Source organism: Sphaerodactylus townsendi, linkage group LG05 (genome assembly GCF_021028975.2).
Source record: "Sphaerodactylus townsendi isolate TG3544 linkage group LG05, MPM_Stown_v2.3, whole genome shotgun sequence".
Classification (NCBI taxonomy): Eukaryota; Metazoa; Chordata; class Lepidosauria; order Squamata; family Sphaerodactylidae; genus Sphaerodactylus; species Sphaerodactylus townsendi.
The window spans coordinates 60,730,418-60,752,463 of NC_059429.1; the positions used below are offsets into that span (position 1 = coordinate 60,730,418).

The following is a 22,046-nucleotide window of genomic DNA, read 5'->3' on the forward strand; positions in this document are numbered from 1 at the left end:
CAAGCTCATCAAATCTTGAAAGCTAAGCAGGATCTGTACTGGGGAGGCCTCCAAGGAAGACTCTGCAGAGGAAGGCAATGCAAACTACCTCTGCTTAATAACTTACACTGAAAGCTCCTTGCTGGAGTTGCGTAAGTCAGCTGTTACTTGATGGCACTTTATACACACACGTTTAGTCTTGGCACAGGGGTGTTATCTAAGGAAATGGAACATCAGGAATAAAATGGGTAGAAAATGCTTTGATATGTTCGCAAAACATCATATCTGGTCTGTCTTCATTTAGCCTACTTTTTCAGCATCTTAAAGGACATGGTGAGTTAGGCTCATTCCAGCAAGCCACAGCAGCATTAATAGTGTGGTTGTGCTGGTGTTAGGACTCTGGATTTACATGTAGTGTTTAGTACATGCAATATACACTTTATGAATGCTTAGTACACGCAATATTTACTTTAGTTCATGCGAGATATAATTCATACCGGACCTGTATTTACAACCTCAAAATATTAAACACTGGAAACTACTGATCTCAGTTGTCAGACGTGGGACATAGATATAGCCTAAGAACTGGGGAATACAAGCTGAAGTAAAACTGTTTTTTATAGTTGGTGCCCAGTGCAATGCTTATTCATATGTGCTTCGTAAATACAAATTATTGCATGATAAATACAAATTATTGAGTCATCATGGTGTAGAATGACATAGTTGTTCAAGGTTTATTTATTATAGCAGAACTACGTACTGAAATTATATCCATCTGCATGAAAGTAAAAATATAAAACCAAACAAAAATGTCTCTGCAGTTCAAAGACTTCCATACTTCAAAAATTTATGACCTTGTGGAATACTGCTGAACTTTTAACACAAAGACAAATCAGAACAGAGGTGAAATTATAGAGTCAGGCAGGATATGACAAAGCAAGGATGAGCTTTAGTCACTCCGTGGCTTGAAGAGAGTCATTTTGACTCCTAGCCCCGCGGTGACTCCTAGCCCCGCGTCAATGCGGTTGGCCTCGACCCGGGCCAGGGCCTTTACGGCCCTGGCCCCTGCCTGGTGGAATGCTTTACCTCCATCAGTCCGGGCCCTGCGGGACCTTGGCGAGTTCCGCAGGGCCTGTAAGACAGAATTATTCCACCGGGCTTTCGGAGAGGCTGGCCGCGGTTTTACTGCCCCCCATTGAGATCCTGCCGTTTTTCATTTCCATCCTTGTCATCTTGGTTGGGCCTGCTGCGATTCCATCTGGGCCCACCTGTTCCTCCCTTCCTTTTCCTTTTTTCTTTTATTTTCCTTCTTTATTTTTTCCTTGCTTTTAGCCTTAGGCGGGGCGCCTGTTTGAACTGTTTTAAGCTGTTTGAATTCCTTGGATTGTTTAAATTATATGTATTTGCTGCCGGAGTTTTAATGTTTAATACTATTATTATTATGTTATTGAGTTGCTGTTGATAACAGCCATGTTGTTGAGCCGCCTCGAGCCCTTCGGGGAAGAGGCGGCCTAGAAATCTAAAATATAAATAAATAAATAAATAAATAAATTTTATTTCCATCAATCAAAGAGCTACATTTACTTTCATCCCTGGCATGAGGCCTGTGACTCAGGTAGGCTCTCAGCTTATCTATACCTCCAGTGTCACTGAGCTGAGCAATATTTCAAAGCAAGATTTTCATGTGAGCAGAACATTCAAATTTTGAATTACCAATAATGTGCATACATAATAGCTGTTTATAGATACAAAAATGCATCCAAATCTGATGGTCAAACATCCACGCAAAAAAGTACTATAGAAATGTAGTATTTCTTAAGTGAATTTCACATAGCAATAGCAAATATGAACATAGACTGACAATAGATTTTTCTTGTTTTCTAGTAAAGCTGAGCTTAGGGGGGAACAGGAACAGAGGCCTAGTTTGAAGATGGCTATATCAAGAGGTAAATGGAAATGAAAAGCGAAGCTCCGAGCCAGATGACAAATAGCAAGAGGAGTTGGGGATATATGAGTGTTGGGGGGGGGGGAGTGTCTCGTGGCTCTTGCCGTTGTAACACAAAACCTTCTCTAGAATGAAGAACATGTTAAAATTTGTTCCACTAATCAGTCTAGAAAGTAGTCCCTCCCGGACTTAAACCCACCAAATAAGAAATGTTTAGAAAATAAACCAAATTAAGTTAGGAATCTTTCAGTTTCAGCCACTGGGAAGGGCGGGGGGCATATCTTTATATTGGCTGCCAGAGTTAGCTGGGATCCTTTCCCCCACTTCCTCTGTAGGAGGGGCATGCAAACGAAAACTCTCCCAAGAACTCCAGAGGGACACTCCCTATTTTTTTCAGCAGAATCACAGTTTGCGGTCTATTTTAGATCCAATATTGCAAGGGAGCTGAGAGGCGTGTCCACATAAGCATTCGCACTCTTTCCTGGGACCTGGGGTCTGAGCCGGGATAAATCTCATCCCAACCCCCCATCAGTGAAAATTTGGAGCCTCCAAACTGGACAGTAACTCTGCAGGCAACTCCCCGCCCAGCGCGCCAGCTTTTGTCCGGGCCGTATATGTGCTAGAAGAGACTCATTCTCTTCCCTTAGATTGGAAAGCGAACGGTTCTGTGGCTGGTGGGTAAGCGCAAGCTCTTTCTTGGCGTGCCTCTCACGAGAATTACGGTACCCATTCCTGATTCCTTTGACTGTCTCCGGCGGCAGCGGCGACGGCGAGAAAATCGCTTTTTTGCTTGTAGATCCCGAGCAGCCATGGCCGAGCGCCGCGCCTTCGCCCAGAAGATCAGCAGGTAAAAGGGCCTATGCTGAGCAGGGAGGAGGTGCTGGTGACACTGTAGCCTCTGGGGAGGGGGAAGAGCTTGAACTTCGGGCTAGTGGGCGAGCCACGCTAGGGGCCTAGCAGTGACTGAACAATGCGGGGTTGTGTGATTGTGCTGGAGCCTGGTGGGGGAAGGGGCGAGGGGTGCTTTCAAATAGGAACTTGTGATCTTGCATGCGTCTGGGGATTGTATTTCGGGGTGTCGCATGGTCCTGATCCAAGACATATCCATAACCTCTGCCTGTCTGGCATATTTCACTGTAGGGTTGGCTAAGGCTTGGTGGGAGGGCACCCCCGTTTATTGGTTTGCATAAGAGGCATTATGTGCTTCATGACCCCAATCTTCAGGCACCTTCGGTGTGCATAGGATCCCCTGCTCTTCAGCTAGGGGGCGGGGTGCATTGTGGGCTTGGTTCTATAGCTGGTAGAATGTGTGGGAGTGTCGTCCCGCTGTGCGGGTCTTTGTGACACATTGGACTCTCGATGGGAAGGGTGCGGTGCCTGGGCTGATTGTCTTGAATTTTGTCAGGCTGCATGCATGTGCATCAGATCGTTTTGAAATCATGGCCTTCATACTGTGTCTGCTTATGGACCCTTGAGTTAAGGCTGCACTGTGCTTTTAAAAAGCTTATTTATTTGAAGAACTGTGTACGGGTCTTAACACGCAAGGCCCTTTTTGTGCTACATTGTGCTTTGTGTGAGTGGATTGGTGCTTGCACTGTGTGTTTACTCCTCCATCTGTGATTTGTTTTAAGTACAATTCTAAACTGAACGGTGCTTGCATTGGTGATATTCTCTCTCTCTCCGAGGCTAATTATACTGTGTTCCCTACTCCCCCAGAGCTGTGATGCTTTGGGTTATAATACAGTACAGTAGTGTGTATGTTATACACTGACCTTTGAGATGAAGAAGGCATAATTATCCTGTCTTTTGTGCCACATGAGATTCTTCTTGGTCCATGGAATGGAGTGAGCTGCATAACACAGCCTGCATGTTGAGGGGGACTTCCAGACCCTTCTGAAATTCTGTGCTGTCTTACATGGGCGTTCCAGTGGTCAAGTTGTTCCTTAGGCACAGGACATTTGTGATGTCACTCCCTCTAGGTTCTTGTTTTGCAGCAGTTTGGAGGGATGCCTCTTGAGATGGAGGGAATGTCTAGGCTACAAGGATGAGGTCTGCCATCTGTATTATGTATACTCTTTCTTTTTAATGTTATAATTTGAGAAGGAAGTACTTCCATTCTTTGAAACTTAAGAACATTCCTGCAAACATTTATTCAGTGGAAATGTGCACTTTTTCATGGGAATTTTGATAAATTTCTGTTTACAAAGCTACATTTTGCAACATCCTCCAAGATTTGTATTTACTGTTCCTCAATGACATGAAAATTTAATAATTTGGCAATATTCAGTTATGCTTTCCACTTTACTAGTTGTTTCAAGGTTTTGCTTGTCTTGGAGATTGTTAGAGTTTCTGTGTATCAGAGATGTGCTTCTTCAGAGTTTCTGTGTATTTTTTTACTTCATGTATTAATTAATTCATTTACTTCATTTATACCTCAACTTGTTCCCAATGGTGACCACCTCTCCTCTATTTTATCTTCACAATAATCTGTGAAGTAAGTAAGGCAGAGAGTGTGTAACTGACCCAAGCTTCCCTGGCAGAGTGGGGATTAGAACCTGAGTCTCTCAGATCCTAGTCTGACATTTCAACCCTACGCCACACTAGAGGTGTAGCAAGGGGGAAAAGCACCCGGTGCACTGGTGCGTCCTCTGCCCCGCCCCAGAATGCCCCCGTCCCACCATGCCACACCCTCAGAACGCCCTCACCACGCCCCCATAGGGGTGTGCACCCGGTGCATCACGCCCCGTCCCCTTGGAGCTATGCCTCTGCACCACACTGTACATTCTGTACTAACTGAAGCTTCTGTACAGTCTTTAAGGGAAACCCTCAGTAGAGAACATTGCAGTGATCTAATTTGGATGTTATCAGGTAATGCACCAAAGTGACAAGATCTTTTCTGCCCAGCAAGGGCCACAACTGGTTCACAAGCTGAAGCTGATGACAGCCATCCCTGGCTATTGCTGCCCCATTTTTCCACAAGAAGGTCCACGTGTAGCAGCACCGCCAAGCTACATACCTACTTTAGGGGAAAATGAAACATATCCAGAACAGGAGGTGTCCCAGTTCCTATGTCATACATTCCCCCCACAAGTAGCACAGAAGAGATATTGCCAGCTTCTCACCTTTTCTTCTGAACTAAAATAAAATTGGTCTTAACAGATAGTGAGAGGAAATTGGCAGGTAATTAACATGCAGTGCAATGCTAAGGCAAGTTACACCCTTCCTATGGTTGTCAACTTCAGTGAACTTTCAAGGGCTTAATTTTGCTTAGGATTCCACAGTTGCCATCTTATTTGCTATCAGCTGGACCAGCATAGTCCCAAAATAATCTCACATCTTGTAAAACACTTTTTGTACCCAGGAATGATGCCACACATATATTACTTTTGTGGGGAAAGAAAAACATAATGTTTTAGGAATATTTAGAGGATGTAGATACCACATGTGTTTAGAATGCTAAATCTAATTTGTGTTGATGGGCTTTCACTATATCAGCAGGAAGGGATATAATTTTCAGGTAAATGCAGAGCAAACAATTTGAAATCGCACAACGCACTCCCGTTTTTCTTCTGTACAAGCAATTGAAGTTGTAAAATAAGAAAAGTTCTTAGGGCACAACACAATGGGAAATTTTCCTCTGGAGCTCCTATTCATTTCATTTGGGCTATCACAGCAGGTCTTCCTAGTAGACTGGCTCCTTAATGTTAATCTAGTCCAATTCCCTCTCCTGAAGTAAAATATCTTGCACTGATATATAAGCCCAACCTTTTTCTTGAAAAGTATTTTTTTATGATTGTTCTGTAATGTTAATAATTTTACAAACACTTTTTTCGTGCATAGTATGATCCTCATTATAACATTCACAGTGCAATCCCATGAACAGTTATTCCAGTCAAAACCCATTGGAATGAATGGGTTTAGACTGGAGTAACTTGCTTTAGGATTACACTATCGTAGCCTTAAACTGAAAGCAGGAATGGGATGGAAAGTCAAGTAGAGAAATCCCCAGCTGCATTGGTAGAAATGCTAAAATAAGAATCATATGTACCCTTTGGCCCTTCCTTATGATTATAATGTGTCAGTGCTATGTCTTATTTCCTAGCAAACTGGCATTCATTCTTGTTTTTTAAATGGTAGATTCTAGTTGCTGGCTGCACATTAAAAAGTTATTCTACAGTTATATCTGATTAGAATCAATGGTACTGTGAGTTTCAATAACCAGATGGCAAGCTGCAAGCACATACTGCGTTGCTCAGTTACACAGATCTGTAAAAGAAAAGTAGAAAATCCTGGTACTAGACTGACATCTTTCAGTTATGCATCATATTGAAATGTATTGGTTTATGACTGGTTAAGCCATACTTTTTTTTTCTAAACTCTTTTCACATAGAGGTACATCACATTTGGAAAACAAATGAAACATTTTTTTCTTCTTGTTAATAATATGTTAATATTTCAGAGCTGTGTTTAAATGGCTCCCAGCAAACCATTGATTTCTTGGGCTGTCTTCATGGAATGGGTAGCTGCTATGACTGAACAGTTCAACTGCTCCACAAAATGCCTTGGACATAATTTGAAACAGCAGCATTCTGGATCACAGAAACAAAGCCTATGCACGCACACTTCGTACATATATAGAACTAGCAGGGCACCCGTGCTTCACTATGCATACTTCATCACAGGCTCTCTATGATTTTCGGGATGACATTCAACATACTTCTTTACAGCCTTTTTGTGAACTTTGGAGTGACATGCAGCATATTTCCTCACAGCCTGTCTGTGGACTGATGGGTTTGTTTTCGCATTATTTTGCAGCAGCTTCCTGTAGTTGTCTTTTTCTAATGCAATGTGTTATTCCTCTCTTTCACCTGGTGGGCTCCAAAAGACATCATTTGGAAGCAGCCATTGTATTTTCGGGATGCAGAAAGGAAGTTTTCTGCCATTGGATGCTGATGAGTGAGAAAGCTGTGAAGAGGTTCAGGGTCGGGTTGAAGGGCAGGGAGCTGGACTGTATCGCCACTGCAGCACATTCCTGGGGACTCATCCTGCCACTTCGGAGCACGACACCAAGCACAGGTGATCGGAGGCTGAGAGCAATAAACTTGTCTCCACAGTAATCAATCTGATGTCCATATGCAAAACCTAGGTGTACAGTAACTCTGTACCAAGTAATATTTTTTTATATCAGATGGTTACTTGTGGCATTTCCCCTAGCCTCCCGGTGTCCTCAGGCGAGTGTACTGTCCCTCCTTCCCTGACCTAGGGGTTGGATTCCCCAGACGGTGTTTCGTCCCCTTGGCCCAGAGAGCCAAGAAACAACCTCACCCACAGGGCGCCTGCGTGAGTATACCTCCTGGCCTTCTCCACACAGCCAACGCCCCCCTCTTAGCAGGTCTCTCCGTCTTCCTTCCCCTGGCTGACTTGAGAGTTTGCACCCTCCTTCTCTCTCTCCCTTGTTGCTTCACAGGGAGAGGAGTTTCCCAGGGTTTGGCTCTCCCCTGTTGCCTCACAGGGAGAGGTGTTTCCAGCCTGTGTGAAAGACTCCCATCCTGTTACTGCACAGAGATGGGAACAGCCTAAACCGTGCTCTAGGTTCTGGTAGGGGATCTGGGCTCCAGGGTCCTCTTACCTCCTTCCCACTTCCCACCATTGATCTGTCCCTTTCCCTTGTCTGTTCACACCACCACCCACATTTCCTGCTGCTGCGGCAGCTCTTGACTCTCCCTTTCCCACTTCCTTATATCCCTTCTGCCCTCTCATTTCTGTCCCTCGTCCCAACTGCTTCCCCAGCCCATCTCCCACATCCACTTCAGCTGTGGGCAGGCGGGCCCTGCCTGGTCTAAGCTGCTTTCCCAGCCCATCTCCCACATCCGGCTCAGCTGTGGGCGGGTGGGTCCTGCTGGGCCTAAAACTCCTCTCTTCCTTGCCTTCCTCTTTGAACAAGGTCTCTGAGGCCTCCACCGTCCCTGCAAGAGGCTCCTCTGCAGCCTTCCCATCTCCCGTGGTGCCAGTCTGTGCGTGACCCAGCGGGGCAAGTCCGGGCGCTGCGGCCGAGCCTGGACATTTTGGGAGAAAAATCCGCCAATGGCGGAGTTCTTTCTGCTGCTTTTTTCCACTTTTCCACTTTCTGGCTTCTGGTTTGGTTTAATGGCATGTAGAGCCCCATCCGGCTTCCTCCCAGCCTTTTGCTGGTTTACTCTGGCAGTAGGGAATCTTAACTTATGCAGCCTTGGTGGTGGGAAGACTGTTTTGTTTCTCAAGCCTCCCTCTGCCACTGGGAAGCCTCTCTGGGAATGGCTGGGCGGCTCAGTGACGGTTCCGCTGCCGCCCACCTTGCTGCTTGGATGGGTCTGCCCGATTGTGATTCAATATTGTTGGTTTCATAAGCTACTTTGCGTTCTGCTTCACAGGAGAAAAGTGGGATAAAATATTTACATAAATAAATAGAGCCATATTTTATTCATGCTTTCCCCTGATGTTCTTTGAAATCTGATTTTTCATCTTTTGGTGACATTAAAAGTCACTTTTCTATCCCGGCAACAACTAATATACCATCTCAGAGGTTTGATCTTTCTGTGGCCTGTTCACTGCCAGAAATGTATAGGTATGTATTGCAAGAAAGAGCAGCCACCGTCTGCAAGTGTTTTTAAGAAACACCGCTTTCCCTGCTGCTGTAAGATTGTCTTGTACCTTAGATTCTGCCTTCAGGGAGTTCCCTGGCCAACTTAATTCTGGTCTTCAGTATTAAGTATTAATTTGAGTAACTCTAGGGAAAATAATATGGTATTCTCAGAATTAATATCAAATACTGAATTAGAGCTACCTTATTCAGTTGTTGGGAATAAGGGCTTTTCTGCGTGGATTTTTCCCATCAGTTCTGATCCCATTCTACTTTGGCTTATCCCCCAATTTCTCCACACATTTTTGCACTTCCTGCTTTCACTTCTGTTTTTTATTTTGTTACTCCCCAGATTTTTTTCTGGTTCTTTTGAAACCTCATTTACCCCAATATGGAAGCTGATTTTGAGTCGGCTTTCCCCCGTGTGTGTTGTGTTTTTGTCAGTTTTCTTTGTTCAACCCACTCCCACCCGCCTCCAGCCCACTTTTCAATGATTGGACTATCATCACCATTCCCTTTCCCCTGCACCTGTAGAAGAGTGATTTCAGTTTTTATTTTTCCTAAAATATTGATATATCAATGTAATATTGTAAAGATAGTTTAAGCAGATTCTCTGAATTCCAAGCTTTCATTTTTTTAAAAGACTAAGCCTCTAGTCTTTTACCTCATCGAGGTATGCCTTTTCCCTTATATCTCTGTGAGGAAAGGGTCTAGAGACTTTTTGAAAAAAAAAAAGAAGAAAGCTTGGAATTCAGAGAGCCTGCTTAAATTATCATTATAATACTGCTTTTGAAAGATACAAAGGGGGTGGTTAATGTGATGCTGCTGATAATGCCAGCGATGATGACAACACCCTCCCTTGAGAATCCTCATTATTTAAGGCACATGTGGAAGAAAATAAACTGACTGCATAACTGTGAAAATCACAGTAAGGGCAGATGTATGGAAGAACTGTTCTAAAATTCCAGTACTTGTGTATTGATGGCTAAGAAAATCAGGAATAAATTGAGTCTATAGAAGGGATCTAAGGCAAAGCAGGACAAGTATTTTTACATATATCATTTTAACATCAGCAATTTTTGCAACACTTTTGTATTTGTCAGGTTTATATTCTAGTTTCTAAAACCACATCCCAAAGAATTTGGAAATGTAATGAGATTTTAAAAGATAATAGTTCATTGGGTTTCCAGAACGCAGATATATTGTTGGTCAGCCAACGCAAACATCTTTTTGCCGTGATTGGCAAATAGATGGAACTTAAAGTAGGTGCTCTAGGTTGATATTTGAGTCTGATAGCCTAGTGGACCAAATACTACCAAATTTGTCATCAGGAGCACCATCATTAAGCTGAGGCATGAGGGCTGGAAGAACACCTAGATGGTGTGTTTCTTGGTTAATTGCTCATAAATTCCTAAATAACTTTTAGGTATAGATACTTTTGTAGCTCATGACCCTCACTGTGTCCTTAAGCCTTGGTTAAGCTTATAGCCTTCCATTAGGAACAGATGCAATTCAGGTGAAAAGTTAGCCTTACAGCAAAACTTATAAAGGCACTGACAAGTAGAAATCCATCCATTCCTATGTAGAATTACCACCTCGTTTTAGCTGGTTTCCTATGCGGCTTTAGAGTGTGTATGACAGTACTGCAACAGGAAGGGGTGCAGTGTGGAAAGCAAAGTCTTTTGCTGCCTTGTCTGCCATGCAGCTTTTCAAAGCCAGACAGACACTGGGAAAAATTAGCTTTCTTGTGTTGTGAGGCTGTCAGACCTCCATCTATCACTAACGCTGATCAACAGATGCTGTAACTGCTCCCACAGTGTCTGGGCTCTCATAACAGAGGATGTCTTTTGCTTTGACGCATTTGTCATCAGTACATCCCACATTGCTGAAAAAATTAATCTGCCCCCAGCCTATGCCACTGGAGCATCAATAAGAGTAACAGGGTAGGCCTCAGCATTACCTTCTCAAACCTGGTTACTCTTGGTATGCAGGAAAGGGGAAAGGCAACATCTTCTGGGATAATAACCGGCCGACACTAGCAGTCAATAAAATGAGGGAGTCAACTGGCAGACAGCATTGGGGAGGTGTGGCTGGATGACAAAAAGATAGCTTAGCAAAATATAAGGCATTCAGAGGAATGTGAAAGCTAGGGAATGTCTGTTTTCCTCCAATTCATTATGGTGCCATGGAATGGGGCTTCTTTCAGACTTTTCTTCTGAAAGATTGAATGCTAATCCTTTTCGGTTTTTTTGGGGGGAGCTAGTCTCCAGATAAAGCCGTCTCACTAATAGTTCCATCGTGTATCTTTTTCTTAGTGTTGTGGTTTGTTACTCTGTGTGGGGTTGTGTGTGTGGAGGGTGGATCTGAATTTGGAATCTTAGGGTTAAATTCTACCAAGTGTTCTGCTAACAATAGTTCATTTCTGTGGTTTAAGGGAATCTTCTGGTACTGTAAGACACACCATCCCTCCCACAGAAGGCTCCTTGGCTTTCAGGAACAGGTTGCCAATTGCATAATGCTTTCATAGGACCCAACCCATTGTCACTGACCAGTCAATTTTTCCCCAGTGTTTCCCTATGGTAGATCTTTAATTATTGTCTACTGCTTGCCCATATCCCTAATCTTTCCTATTGAGCTATAAGGCAGGTCAAAATGAGTTGCTTGCTGTGTAAAGAAACACTACAGAAAAAAGTGAACGTTGCTTTTTATTTCCAGTGTGGCAACACACTGAGAGCTTATTTGTACAGTATACCTGTTCTCCATTCAACCATAGGCCTTTCTGTGGTCAAGTTTCAGTGTAAGCCAGATGACCTAATGGGCTAGATACTATATCTTCTCCATCTGAACAAGTCATTACAAGCTTGGTACCTCTTTCTTCACTGGCTTTTTTGATGATCTTGCGTGGAAACGGTTGTCAATTCCAAGTATTGAGGCTTTTAAATCCCTTTTGAAACACCTGATGATAATCCAGAGACGTACTGGGGGAAATGGCACCTGGTGACAAGCCGCTGAGCCCCCCCAGCCTCCGTGCAGGCTGAGCCCCACCCCAGCCTCTGTGCAGGCCAGCAAGGCCTGGGGAGGCCTGCATGGAGGGCAGGGCTCGGGGGGGCAGGCAGCCCAGGCGGGTGCCCGCCTCCGAGGCCCACCCCCTCCATGCAGGTGGGGGGGCTCAGTGCCGTGTGGCTGGGGCACACATCTTTTGGTCATGTGGGGTGGGATGCCCGGTGTCCCCCACATGACCAAAAGGCATGCCCCCGGGAACATGGGGTGACCTCTGTGATAATCCTTTGACTAGCCTAGGCCTCATTTTGTCCTCACCTTGCTGAAGTCAATAGTGAAACATTTTCATAGTCAGAACTGTGGGCCAAAATATATTTATTTAGGGCAGGCTTTAAATACCCTGGCTGTAGTTTATATGGATTCACATGTTATTGCTTTTGTGTGAGCATTGATAAAAAAAAAGCTGTTACCTTGCCAGTGCACCAGATTAGAGTAGTGACACCTTGAGAACCAATGTGGGGAGTGAGGGAGGGGTGGCATGCAAGGGAGGGGAGGGGAAAGGGCCCGGCATCTGGACATGGCCCACCCACCGTAGCGGAGGGAGGGAAGGAGTGCCATGCAAGGGAAGAGGAGTGAAGGAGGGGAGTGAGTGAGGAGTGGTATACAAAGGAGGGGAGGGAGGGGGCCCGGCATCTGGACATGGCCCACCCTAGTGGATGAAGGGGGAGGGAGTGGGAGTGGTGGCATGCAAGGGGAGGGGAGGGAGGGAGGGAAAGGGAGATCTCCAACGCTCCACCAAGTCCAGCCGCAGCCGTTGCCAACGCTGTTCTAGTGGGGTAGGTGAACTGGGAGGACTGCGTGCTAGGGGGGCTGAGGGTGAACTCTGGGACTGTACTGAGGGTGACTCCTGGGACTGACCTGATGATTCTAGCTCTTTAAGGCCATCAGAGGCCGTTGTGCCAGCAGCTGATTCATCTTCCTCTGATGAATCACTCCTTTCAGTTCTCAACTCCTGGGTCACTCCTTCGTTGGAAAAGTCAACAGAACGGTGTGACGGGCTATCGCCCTCACTGTCAGACACAGAGGGGAAACAGACCCTGACAGGTCCCATCCAAGATGCCCTCAGTCGCCTCCAGGAAAACGATCCATTGGTCACTTACCGTGAAGGCCTCTTAGCCATCCCTGATTCTTATTCAGTCGCCAATCCCAGTATGCAACTTAGTTCTTACCAAAACTACCATAGGTTATCATTTCAATGTCACAGTTATTATTGATGTTGCCGTTATTCTTGTCCTTGTTACTTCCTGTTTTCTTTCCTTGTTGGAAGAGTTTTTGTTTACTACTTTGTCATTCATTTACGGTGCCACCAGATGGACACCCAAGCCTTTCACAGGAAGTAGCAAGTTTTAGTTCCTGCCTCCCTGAGAAAGGGTTAGGAAATCACCCATCCAAGATGTTCTTGTCGCCCGCCAGGAGAAGGCCCCTTCACTGTAAGTGACCAATGGACTTTTCTGAAATTTTTCACAAGGTACTGAAATTTCCAAATCTGGTTTCTCTCAAGTGGAAACTGAAATTTGGATTTGACTACTCATGTTACAATGGAGGAGGGGCGGGGGAAAGATCCAAAATAAAATAGCTACTAAAATAAAATAATTGTGAGATGGGGTCCTAATTAATTTTTGTTAACATGAAAATAAAGGAGAACTCCCTTAGAGCTCTGTGCACCTTTCCTTTTTCCCCCCATAGATTTTTAAAAATATGTTCTTTTGCTTTTTCTCTTTTAATAAAAGTATATTAGATAGAATAAAAGTTAGGGAATGCTGAGAATGTCCTAGGAGCCCATTGATAATTTGCTGTGTTGACGTTTTTAAAAATGGATTGGATGCATCCATATTTTTTTATTTGTAAAAAGGAGGCAGGAGCCCCCTTTGAACCACCAAAACATTTTCTACAGCAGGAGGGGCATTATGTAGCTTGCATGTATTGGCTAGTTTGATTCTGCTCGCCTTTGTATCTTGGCATTTATTTGGGGAAAACAAATATATCCAACTATTCATGTTTACTTCCTGAACTCAAACTCTGACGTGCAATCTCCTTGGCGAGATGTAACATCATGCCATCTTCCCTGAGATCTGGTAGGGAGATGAAAATACCACACCTTGAAAGCCTTTGCATTTGTAACATGAATTGTGACGAGTCAGTTCATCATATCCTACGCCAGTGATGGTGAACCTTTTCGAGACCAAGTGCCCAAATTGCAACCCAAAACCCACTTATTTATCGCAAAGTGCCAACGCAGCAATTTAACCTAAATAACCCCCTCGAGCAGGGGCCAGCCTGCTGTAGCCTCCAGAAAGTTCCACATGTGCCACTCTGTGCCTCTCTACCATCTCTGCCACCTTGCCTCCCCCGCCCCTCCGGACAGCAGCCACCTGGAGCACAGGCACCAGGTCTGCCAGCCGAGTCCTCCCTGCTCACTGAGGTGCATGCACATCAAGTCCAGTGGCCCAGGCCAGCCTAGATGTGTGTGTGGGGGGGATGATTTCCCCCCCACATGACAAACTCTGTGTGCGTGTGCCGACAGAGAGGGCTCTGAGTGCCACCTCTGGCACCCGTGCCATAGGTTCGCCACCACTGTCCTACACCATTGTCCTTTATATAATGCAGCTGGGGGAAGTTCCTGGCACCTCTGTTGATTGACAACAGCATTCTCACAGACCAACAGAAAACCCTAATTCCTTCTGGACTTTGGCTCAAGAGAAGTCTTAGAGTTGACTGCCAGGTTCCTCTGTATTGTAATTGTATGGCACTCTTAATGTAACCTTTGAAACATTTTATTCAGTTTTTAAATTATCATTTTAGGGGACTTTTTAAGTATAGATCCCTATTTTGCTATATGCTCTTTTATACATTTGTATTTTTAAAGTATGTCTTATTGTTGTTATCTGAATGCCATTAAAGGTTTCAGTTCATGAAGCTTGCATATACAAAATCTCATGTGGAATGGGAATCGTAGTACAAATGGGGTAAAATTGAGTGAAAAGTAGACTGGATCCACTCCAGAATGTTAACAAAGAATAACTACAGTGGAGTTTGATTTGCCTGTTTTTTTGCATTTTTACATTCAACCCATATGTAGACATCTGAAATCAATCAGTTGATGTATTACAGATGTAGCTCAATTACAGGACTGATATAACATACCTGTCTTTCTAATTATCTCTATAACCATTGCTTAGTAAAAGAACTTGATTTTTTCAGAACTGTGGCAGCTGAAGTTAGGAAGCAGATTTCAGGACAATACGGGGGATCTCCACAACTTCTGAAGAACCTTAACATTGGAGGCAGTGTATCTCATCACACAACTGTAAGTACATTTTATCAGTATAAGCAATACATAGGTTCAGGTCATAGGCTGCCTAATCTGTATTTAATAACAAGTATGCGAAGGCTACATTTCTTCAGAGTGAGCTCATTTAAGGATTTTTCCATTTTATGTTCGGTTGGTTAATACACAAGTACAAAATGCACAAGTTTGTATGAAGGGTATGAATTCTGGTGTTTGTGCCTTTAGAGCAAGTGAAATTGGCAGATTGGTTAGGATTTGGCTCCTTGTCCAAGTATTATAAAAAGGTATAACTGTACCTTTCCAAATTGTGAAGCGAGAATCCGCTGTATAGGTAGTGTTTATGTTTGAGAAAGTAGCCTGCATATATGCAGTGTTAATAATACAAAGGTGACTTGATTGTGTGCACACCTGTCCAAATTTTAGGTTTGCAGTATGTCTGAGAACAGTATAATGATTTATTTTGGGACTTGAATATGTTCAGTAAGTTTGAACCTGGCTGCCAGGGTTGGGGTTTACTGAAGTAATAAAATGAGCCAGTTATGTAAGATGATAGACCTTGAAAACATCATGAATAGTCCCTTCAATTGTTCCCCAGTGCTACGCAGAACATCCCAGATGCTGTGCAGAACTGAGCCACCTGGGATAGTTCTCTCTGTCGGGCAGCTCCTGATCTGTGCTGCACCAATCCAGTGGCTGCGCGGCTGTACACCCATGCAGTTTACCAGGAACATTGGACACCATGCATAATACCAACCTCCAAACTTTTTAGCAATAGTGGTGGCTTTAAGATGCTGGAAACCACTTCTGATTTTAGGGTCTTTTGGTTATTCTGAATTTAAAAGGTAAAGTCAAGCCATTAATTATTCAGCCTCCTCTGTATAGTACAGTTGATGAAATAAGATTACTTACCAGTTTTATATAAAATCTTTGTAAGTCCATCATTCCCTCAACTGCTGGGACCCCAGGTTTTCAGCTGTTGAAGAGAAAGCCTTGGGAATAATTATTTCAGAAACATTCACATACACAAAGAAGGTATATTCAGAATAGTGGAGCCTGTTTCTGGAATGATGGTTTGATCTGTTTACTACCTTGGTTCCTTTAAGTATACTTACAGTTGCTTATACTTACCGGTACTCAAAAATTTACAGGAAATGAAAACATGTCTTGGTCAAGAGAGATTGTGCTTTCTCTTACTCTCAAGTGAAATGTAAAAATATTGAAAACAGTGGGACTGAACTCATCCCAGGCTGTTAGAGGTTGTAGGTCACATACTGAGTACTCGTATAAATATTCACACTGAACCTCAGTGGGATTGCTGAAGTTTAAGTATGGTGACTTGCAGCTAGTTTCTAGTCCACACTGAATACTTTAATGACTGGGAATAGTATTGTATATTCATGTTTGGTTCATGCTGTCTGTGAGAGGGCAGTAAGTTGAACGAATTATCTAACTATGCAGTGATGTGGTAGACTGCAAATCACTTGACAGGCAATGTAAAAGTCAGGTGGAAATTAAATAAAAGCTAGCACATTTGGTAAATCTTGTTTAATTTAAGTATGAAAAGGTCAATGACTCTTACTCTTTTTTTCATTTCTGAGACATTTCTTTGAACGTTTGCCATTGCCCAGTGGGGCACTAGAATTAGAGCAAGATTTATCAAGAGGAGTGGTAAAATTTCATCCGGCCATCTTGTGGTATTGTCTTGAAAAAGTATCCTATGCACACAGTTCTACACTGAGAGAGAAGAATCAGTTTGACCAGAGAAGACATCATGGCCAGCTAAATCCAGCCCTGTAAGCTAATTGCAGCTATTGGACATCTTTGCATTGAGGATGCAGATCTAGTTTATCAGTCACAGATTAATACTTAAAACCTCCGTTTGAATAGGATTTAAAAGACCATTGGTGGTGATTGCCAGGAAGAAGACTGACTGGATAACTTTCCCTGATAAAGGTTGCTGTTTGTATTAATCTAAATGTACTCACCATGTACATTTCAGGTTGGGGTCTAATTCAAACACAAAGAAATTTGCTAGTTATCTGATTGTATGTTTGAAATATGTTGTCATGGTAATTTTTTTCGTATTTTCCTTTGTGCATTAAATCTTGCAGTCTTTTAGGAGTTGATGCAGTCACAGGGAAATTGTACTGCAATCTTTTCTGGCTTGCAGGCATTTTTGGAATTCCGACACAGGATGGTAGACGCAATCATAGAATGGCTGCCAAAGGAGGTGGAGCCAGCCACAAAATGACTGCTGTGGGAGGTTGTGCATAACTTGAACAGTTATACTTAAACATTTCAACCGACAACTTTGCTTAATAGGAGGCCTTAAACATATTGTTCAAATATATATTGCATACATACCACATAATTATACTTATTGAACTAGCTAAGAAACTCTCATCTGTCAATGTATTTCATTTTCTAGGCATCTGCATTTTGCAGAAGGAAAAGCAAAAAATGGTTCTTTTCCTGGCTATCCCCTTTGTACAAGTCCTTCTTTCACCTCCAGGTCACCTCCAGGCTGGACTATTGTAACTCGCTTTACGCGGGCCTTCCCTTGCGGCTGATCCAGAAATTGAAGCTGGTCCAGAATGCAGCGGCCTATCTTCTCATGGGTGGTTCAGTTAGAGATCATATTACCCCCGTGTTGTTCCGCCTGCACTGGCTCCCAGTGGAGTTCCGGTTTATCTTCAAGGTGTTGGTATTGACCTTTAAGGCCCTTTACTTACCTGCGAGACTGCCTTACCCCATATGTCCCGAGTCGCTCTCTCCATTTGGCAGAGGCGAATTTACTAGTGGTCCCTTGTCCCTCTATGATGCGGCTAGCCTCCAACCGAGCCAGGGCTTTTACAGCCCTGGCCCCTGCCTGGTGGAATGCTCTTCCTCCAGCTGTTAGGGCCCTGCGGGACCTTGGGGAGTTCCGCAGGGCCTGTAAAACCTAGCTGTTCCACCGGGCTTTTGGGGAGGCTGGCCGCTGAGTCTGCCCCTCTCTGTTGCCCTATGTGTCATCGGCCTATCTGAAAATCTGCCAGTCCCCTCCCGGGGTTTTACCAGACGTCATCCACCTAATTTATTAATTATGGAAGGTTATTGCTGCTACTGTTTTTATTGTATTTATTGTTTTAATTGGGATTATTTTATTGTTTTAGTTGCAATGTCTGGTTGCCAGAAACCACCCTGAGCCCTTCAGGGGTAGGGCGGTCTAATAAATTGAATAAATAACAACAACAACAACAAACTAGCTGAGGTCATCCCAGTGGTAATCGGCATGCTAGGCGCCATCCCAAAAACACTAGGGCAGCACTTGAAACATCTTCAAATTGACAAAATTAACCTCTGTCAAATTCAGAAGGCAGCGCTGCTGGGATCTGCACGAATACTACGCCGATACATTACAACTTCCTAGGCCTCTGGGTGAGGCTCGAATTGTAATGAAGGCCAACAACCAGCTAAAGATCTGGCAGCTGTGAAATCTATAATAATAATAATAATAATAATAATAATAATAATAATAATAATAATAATAATAATAATAATAATAATAATAATAATAATGAACCTAGGAGCTCTCCCCAGCCCTTCATCATCAACAGTCATTGTTGCAAGTAATAGTGCAGATTCAAAATACCTGGGTTCTCAGATACCCAGGTATTTTGAACCTGCACTATTACTTGTAACAATTACAGTTGGTCCTGAAGTGTACAGTAAAAGAGAGATTCTGGGCAAATTTTGATAGGAACATAAATTATTTTTGAAGTGTGAACAAAATTGGATGTAGTGATGAAATTACTGACTTCCCCCTGAATTATAATGATACATTAAGGCTGGAAAGATCTGATGACTTCAACAAAAGCTCCATTTAGGTTTATTAAGCCTTTTAGCCATGCAGCCCGATTGTGTTTAAGTCAGAATGTATTTATTTGATTTAATATCCTGCCCTCCCCAGTGAAAGCTATTTGTATAAGCCATGTACTTTACATAAAGCCATGGTTTGCCTTATGCCTTGAACATTAACACTTAAAAAACCCCACCTGGCTATGACCACTAAAAATGCTTGGTGGGCACCAGGAAAGGTGTTAGTACCATGGGCTCTATATTGGAGACCCCTGCTATACTGCATATATGCTTGTTGCTTGAATCTGCTTTAAGATTAGCCTGTTGAAGGAATTGTCATACTGTTATTAACATGAATATTATGTGAATTCCTCTATGTCTTTTTGTTAGGTAGACAAATCTGCATTTTAGACCTTTCTCTACACAAGATAAGGTTTTGCTACTTCACTGAACTACAGCATAAACTTTGGTGGATTCTGCATGGGCCAAAATCACCATTGTCGGCCCGGTAAAAACACCATTTGAAGGGGGAACTTTCCACAGTTGCCACCTCCAAATTGAGGCAGCGCCACTCTCCCCCCCCAAAACAGTGTTTTCTTGACTTGCTAAATGAGTGAGTCTATTGAAAAACAGTGGCATCTACCTGGTGCCAAGTTAACAGCACCAGGTGGATGCTGCTGTTTTCCAGCATTCCGCTTAAAAAAAACCTTACCTCCTCATCCCTGCGTAGCTCCATCAGGACGAAGGGACACCTCCCTACCCTCCGACCCCCAGGATGTTCCAGGACCACAGGGGCGTGCGCCCTCGTCCTGTAGGAACTATGCAGGAACAAGGAGGTAAGTTTTTTTTAAAACGGCGTGCCCCATGCAGAGGCACTGCCGTGAACCGCAACAACTCCAGGGCTGCCTGCACACACTAGTGCGAATGGCCCCAGGCTGGTGTCATGTATACCTGTCCCCGCCTCTCCTGTGGCCCATGCAAAATCCGCCTTAGTGTAACATTAGAGGTTTTGTAATCATCATAGTAACAGTTGCTATAATTTGGTAGCAAGCCCCAGTCCAATATTGCTGCTTGGCATTGGTGAGCAGATAAATGTCAAGCAACAAGGCTAAATTATCCATAAAAGAGTGGGATCATTCAGTGCTTTGGCTCTCTTTGCTTGCAAGGAGAGGTAATGTGGTATAGTGAGTGTTAGACTAATATCTGGGAGAACTGGGTTTGAATCCCTACTTGTGCCATGGAAGCTTGCTGGGTGACATTGCACCAGTTGCATTCTGTCAGCCTAACCTACCTCACAGGGTTGTTGTGAGGATAAAATGGAGGACAGAATAATAATGAAATATTGCTTTGCATCCCCGTTGGGGAAAATGGCAGGGTTCAAATGAATTAATTAAATAAATAAAGATTGCCAAGCTATAAAAAGGCCTGTTCTGTTTTGTGCTTGATAAACAGAAAGCAGCAGTTAAAACATTTTCCAGTAGGAAGCTAAATCTTATCACTTCCTGATGTTTGCACACTGAATTATTATTTAAAAGCATACCTGAACTGGTTGGTTAAAAAGTTGGCAGCCTTATTTGTGAATGAGTTGGACAGATGGACTGTGCTGAACATTTTGATAGACAAAGCAGTTCCTCAAAATGTAGCATAATTTCCCATTCATAATCACTGGGTAAAGTGCAAAAGGGAATGGAGAACATGTGCATGTGATGAATAAGCTGTAGTCTAGAAACTCTTCAGGACAGGAAAGACAGCAAAATGCTTTCAGTATTTCCATTTTTGCCAAATGCAAAGCCATAGAGAAGGAACTACATTAAGACAACAACTTACAAGTTCCTCATTTTCTCTATTTTTCATAAGTGGTTGTATGTTTCTATCCTTGCTTGCTAGGAAATATTCAACAGCTGAAAAAAAGTTGACAACCCTATTAAGAAATTCTGTCCTTTTTTTTGCCCTCAAGTCACCCCTGACTTATGGTGACACCATAGGGTTTTCAAGGCAAGAGACTTTCAGAGGTGGTTTCCCATTGCCAGCCTCTGTGTTAACCTCATATTTCTTGCAAGTCTCCCATCCAAATAATCGCTGAGGTCAAGGCTGAGAGTGTGTGACTGACCCGAGGTCACCTAGCAAGCTTCTATGGCAGATCCTAGTTTGACACCACTTCTGTGATTTTAATCCTGTTGACTGTCTTGATGCTATTCCAATTGAAAGGTTATAATTTATGTTTGGGGAAGGGGGTAATTAAGAAGTAGTAAAGATGTTTTGGTGTAAACTGGGGGACACTTAATTTTTGAAGTAAAATTACTTGGTGCAAGCATAAATTGTAAATAAAACGAGAACTTTCATTTCCGCTTTCAAGATCTTTTCCTCACAATCCTTTCGGTTTTAAAAAATGGCAGGAGCAGCAATTTTTAAAATATGAACAAGCTAGAAAAGAATACTGTTTTTGGTTGCTGGTAAGAAGACTACTTGAAATCATGTTAACACTTGATTCCATAGTAAAGTGATGTAATTTTTCCAGATGAAGACTGTGGTTGGTTTTCCCTGGGTCTGAGCTATGCCATGTCAGACTGAAAATGGAACCCCATATAACAGAATGCTCTAATGTGAATTTAGGTGTCAGGGTATAAGATTCTTGCCTGGTGAGTTCTCTACAGAACATGAGACATATGATCACTGGCTCATGCCTGGACATTAAGCTGTTATTAAAGTGGCAGACCTGTTTGGTGCTATTACCAAATAACAGTTCCTTACACTATGTAGAAAAATGAAGGCCCAGAATTTTCTTTTCTATCCCAGGGCTTTGAAAAAGCTTTCCCAAAATTTTTAAAAAAAGGAACTTGGAGTAGATCTGAAAAGAAAACTTCAGATAAATATTTTCTCTTTTGGAATGAATGAAATTGAAGACAATCAAATTGTATAGTATGGAGATGTTTAAGTAGGACAATCTGCAGCATAATTTTTTATAGATATTCTAGACTAGAGGTCTGAAAAAATGGTATTTTTTGGATTTGAGTCCTGAAAAAAAATAGTATCCCCAAATTCCATACCAATATGGTGTTCAGATTTGTTTTTTTCCCCAGGAATCCGAATTTATTTGGTCCATTATTCCCTAAGGAGAAACCTTCTGGGTAGCTGGGTCAGATATTTTTGAAGGCACAGACACCAAAATTGAAGCAGAGCAGCTTGGGCCTGTAATTTAAATAACCCCAAATTACAAGTAGATTGGACCAAGGCTTCCAATTCTCTGCCCCAAGGGTGTCCCAAACCATTCTCCATTATTTCTATGGAGGAAAAAAAAGGAAACGGAAAAAAGACTT

At 43.0% G+C, this 22,046-nt stretch overlaps 1 protein-coding gene across 8 annotated transcripts in view; it reads left to right on the top strand.

The window, feature by feature from the left end:
* Positions 1–2,358: 2,358 nt before the first annotated feature.
* The window catches only part of DOCK7 (dedicator of cytokinesis 7), a 146,366-nt gene continuing 126,678 nt past the window's right edge, over positions 2,359–22,046 (top strand). For 3 of the 8 annotated variants that reach the window (XM_048495885.1, XM_048495887.1, XM_048495889.1), the window contains exons 1-2: positions 2,360–2,771; positions 14,805–14,910. In XM_048495885.1, the coding sequence (XP_048351842.1) occupies positions 2,734–2,771; positions 14,805–14,910 (144 nt within the window). In that variant the 5' untranslated portion in view covers positions 2,360–2,733. Of the gene's footprint in view, positions 2,772–14,804; positions 14,911–22,046 lie in introns of all 8 variants that reach the window. The other 5 variants (XM_048495884.1, XM_048495886.1, XM_048495888.1 and 2 more) reach the window with 3 other exon arrangements.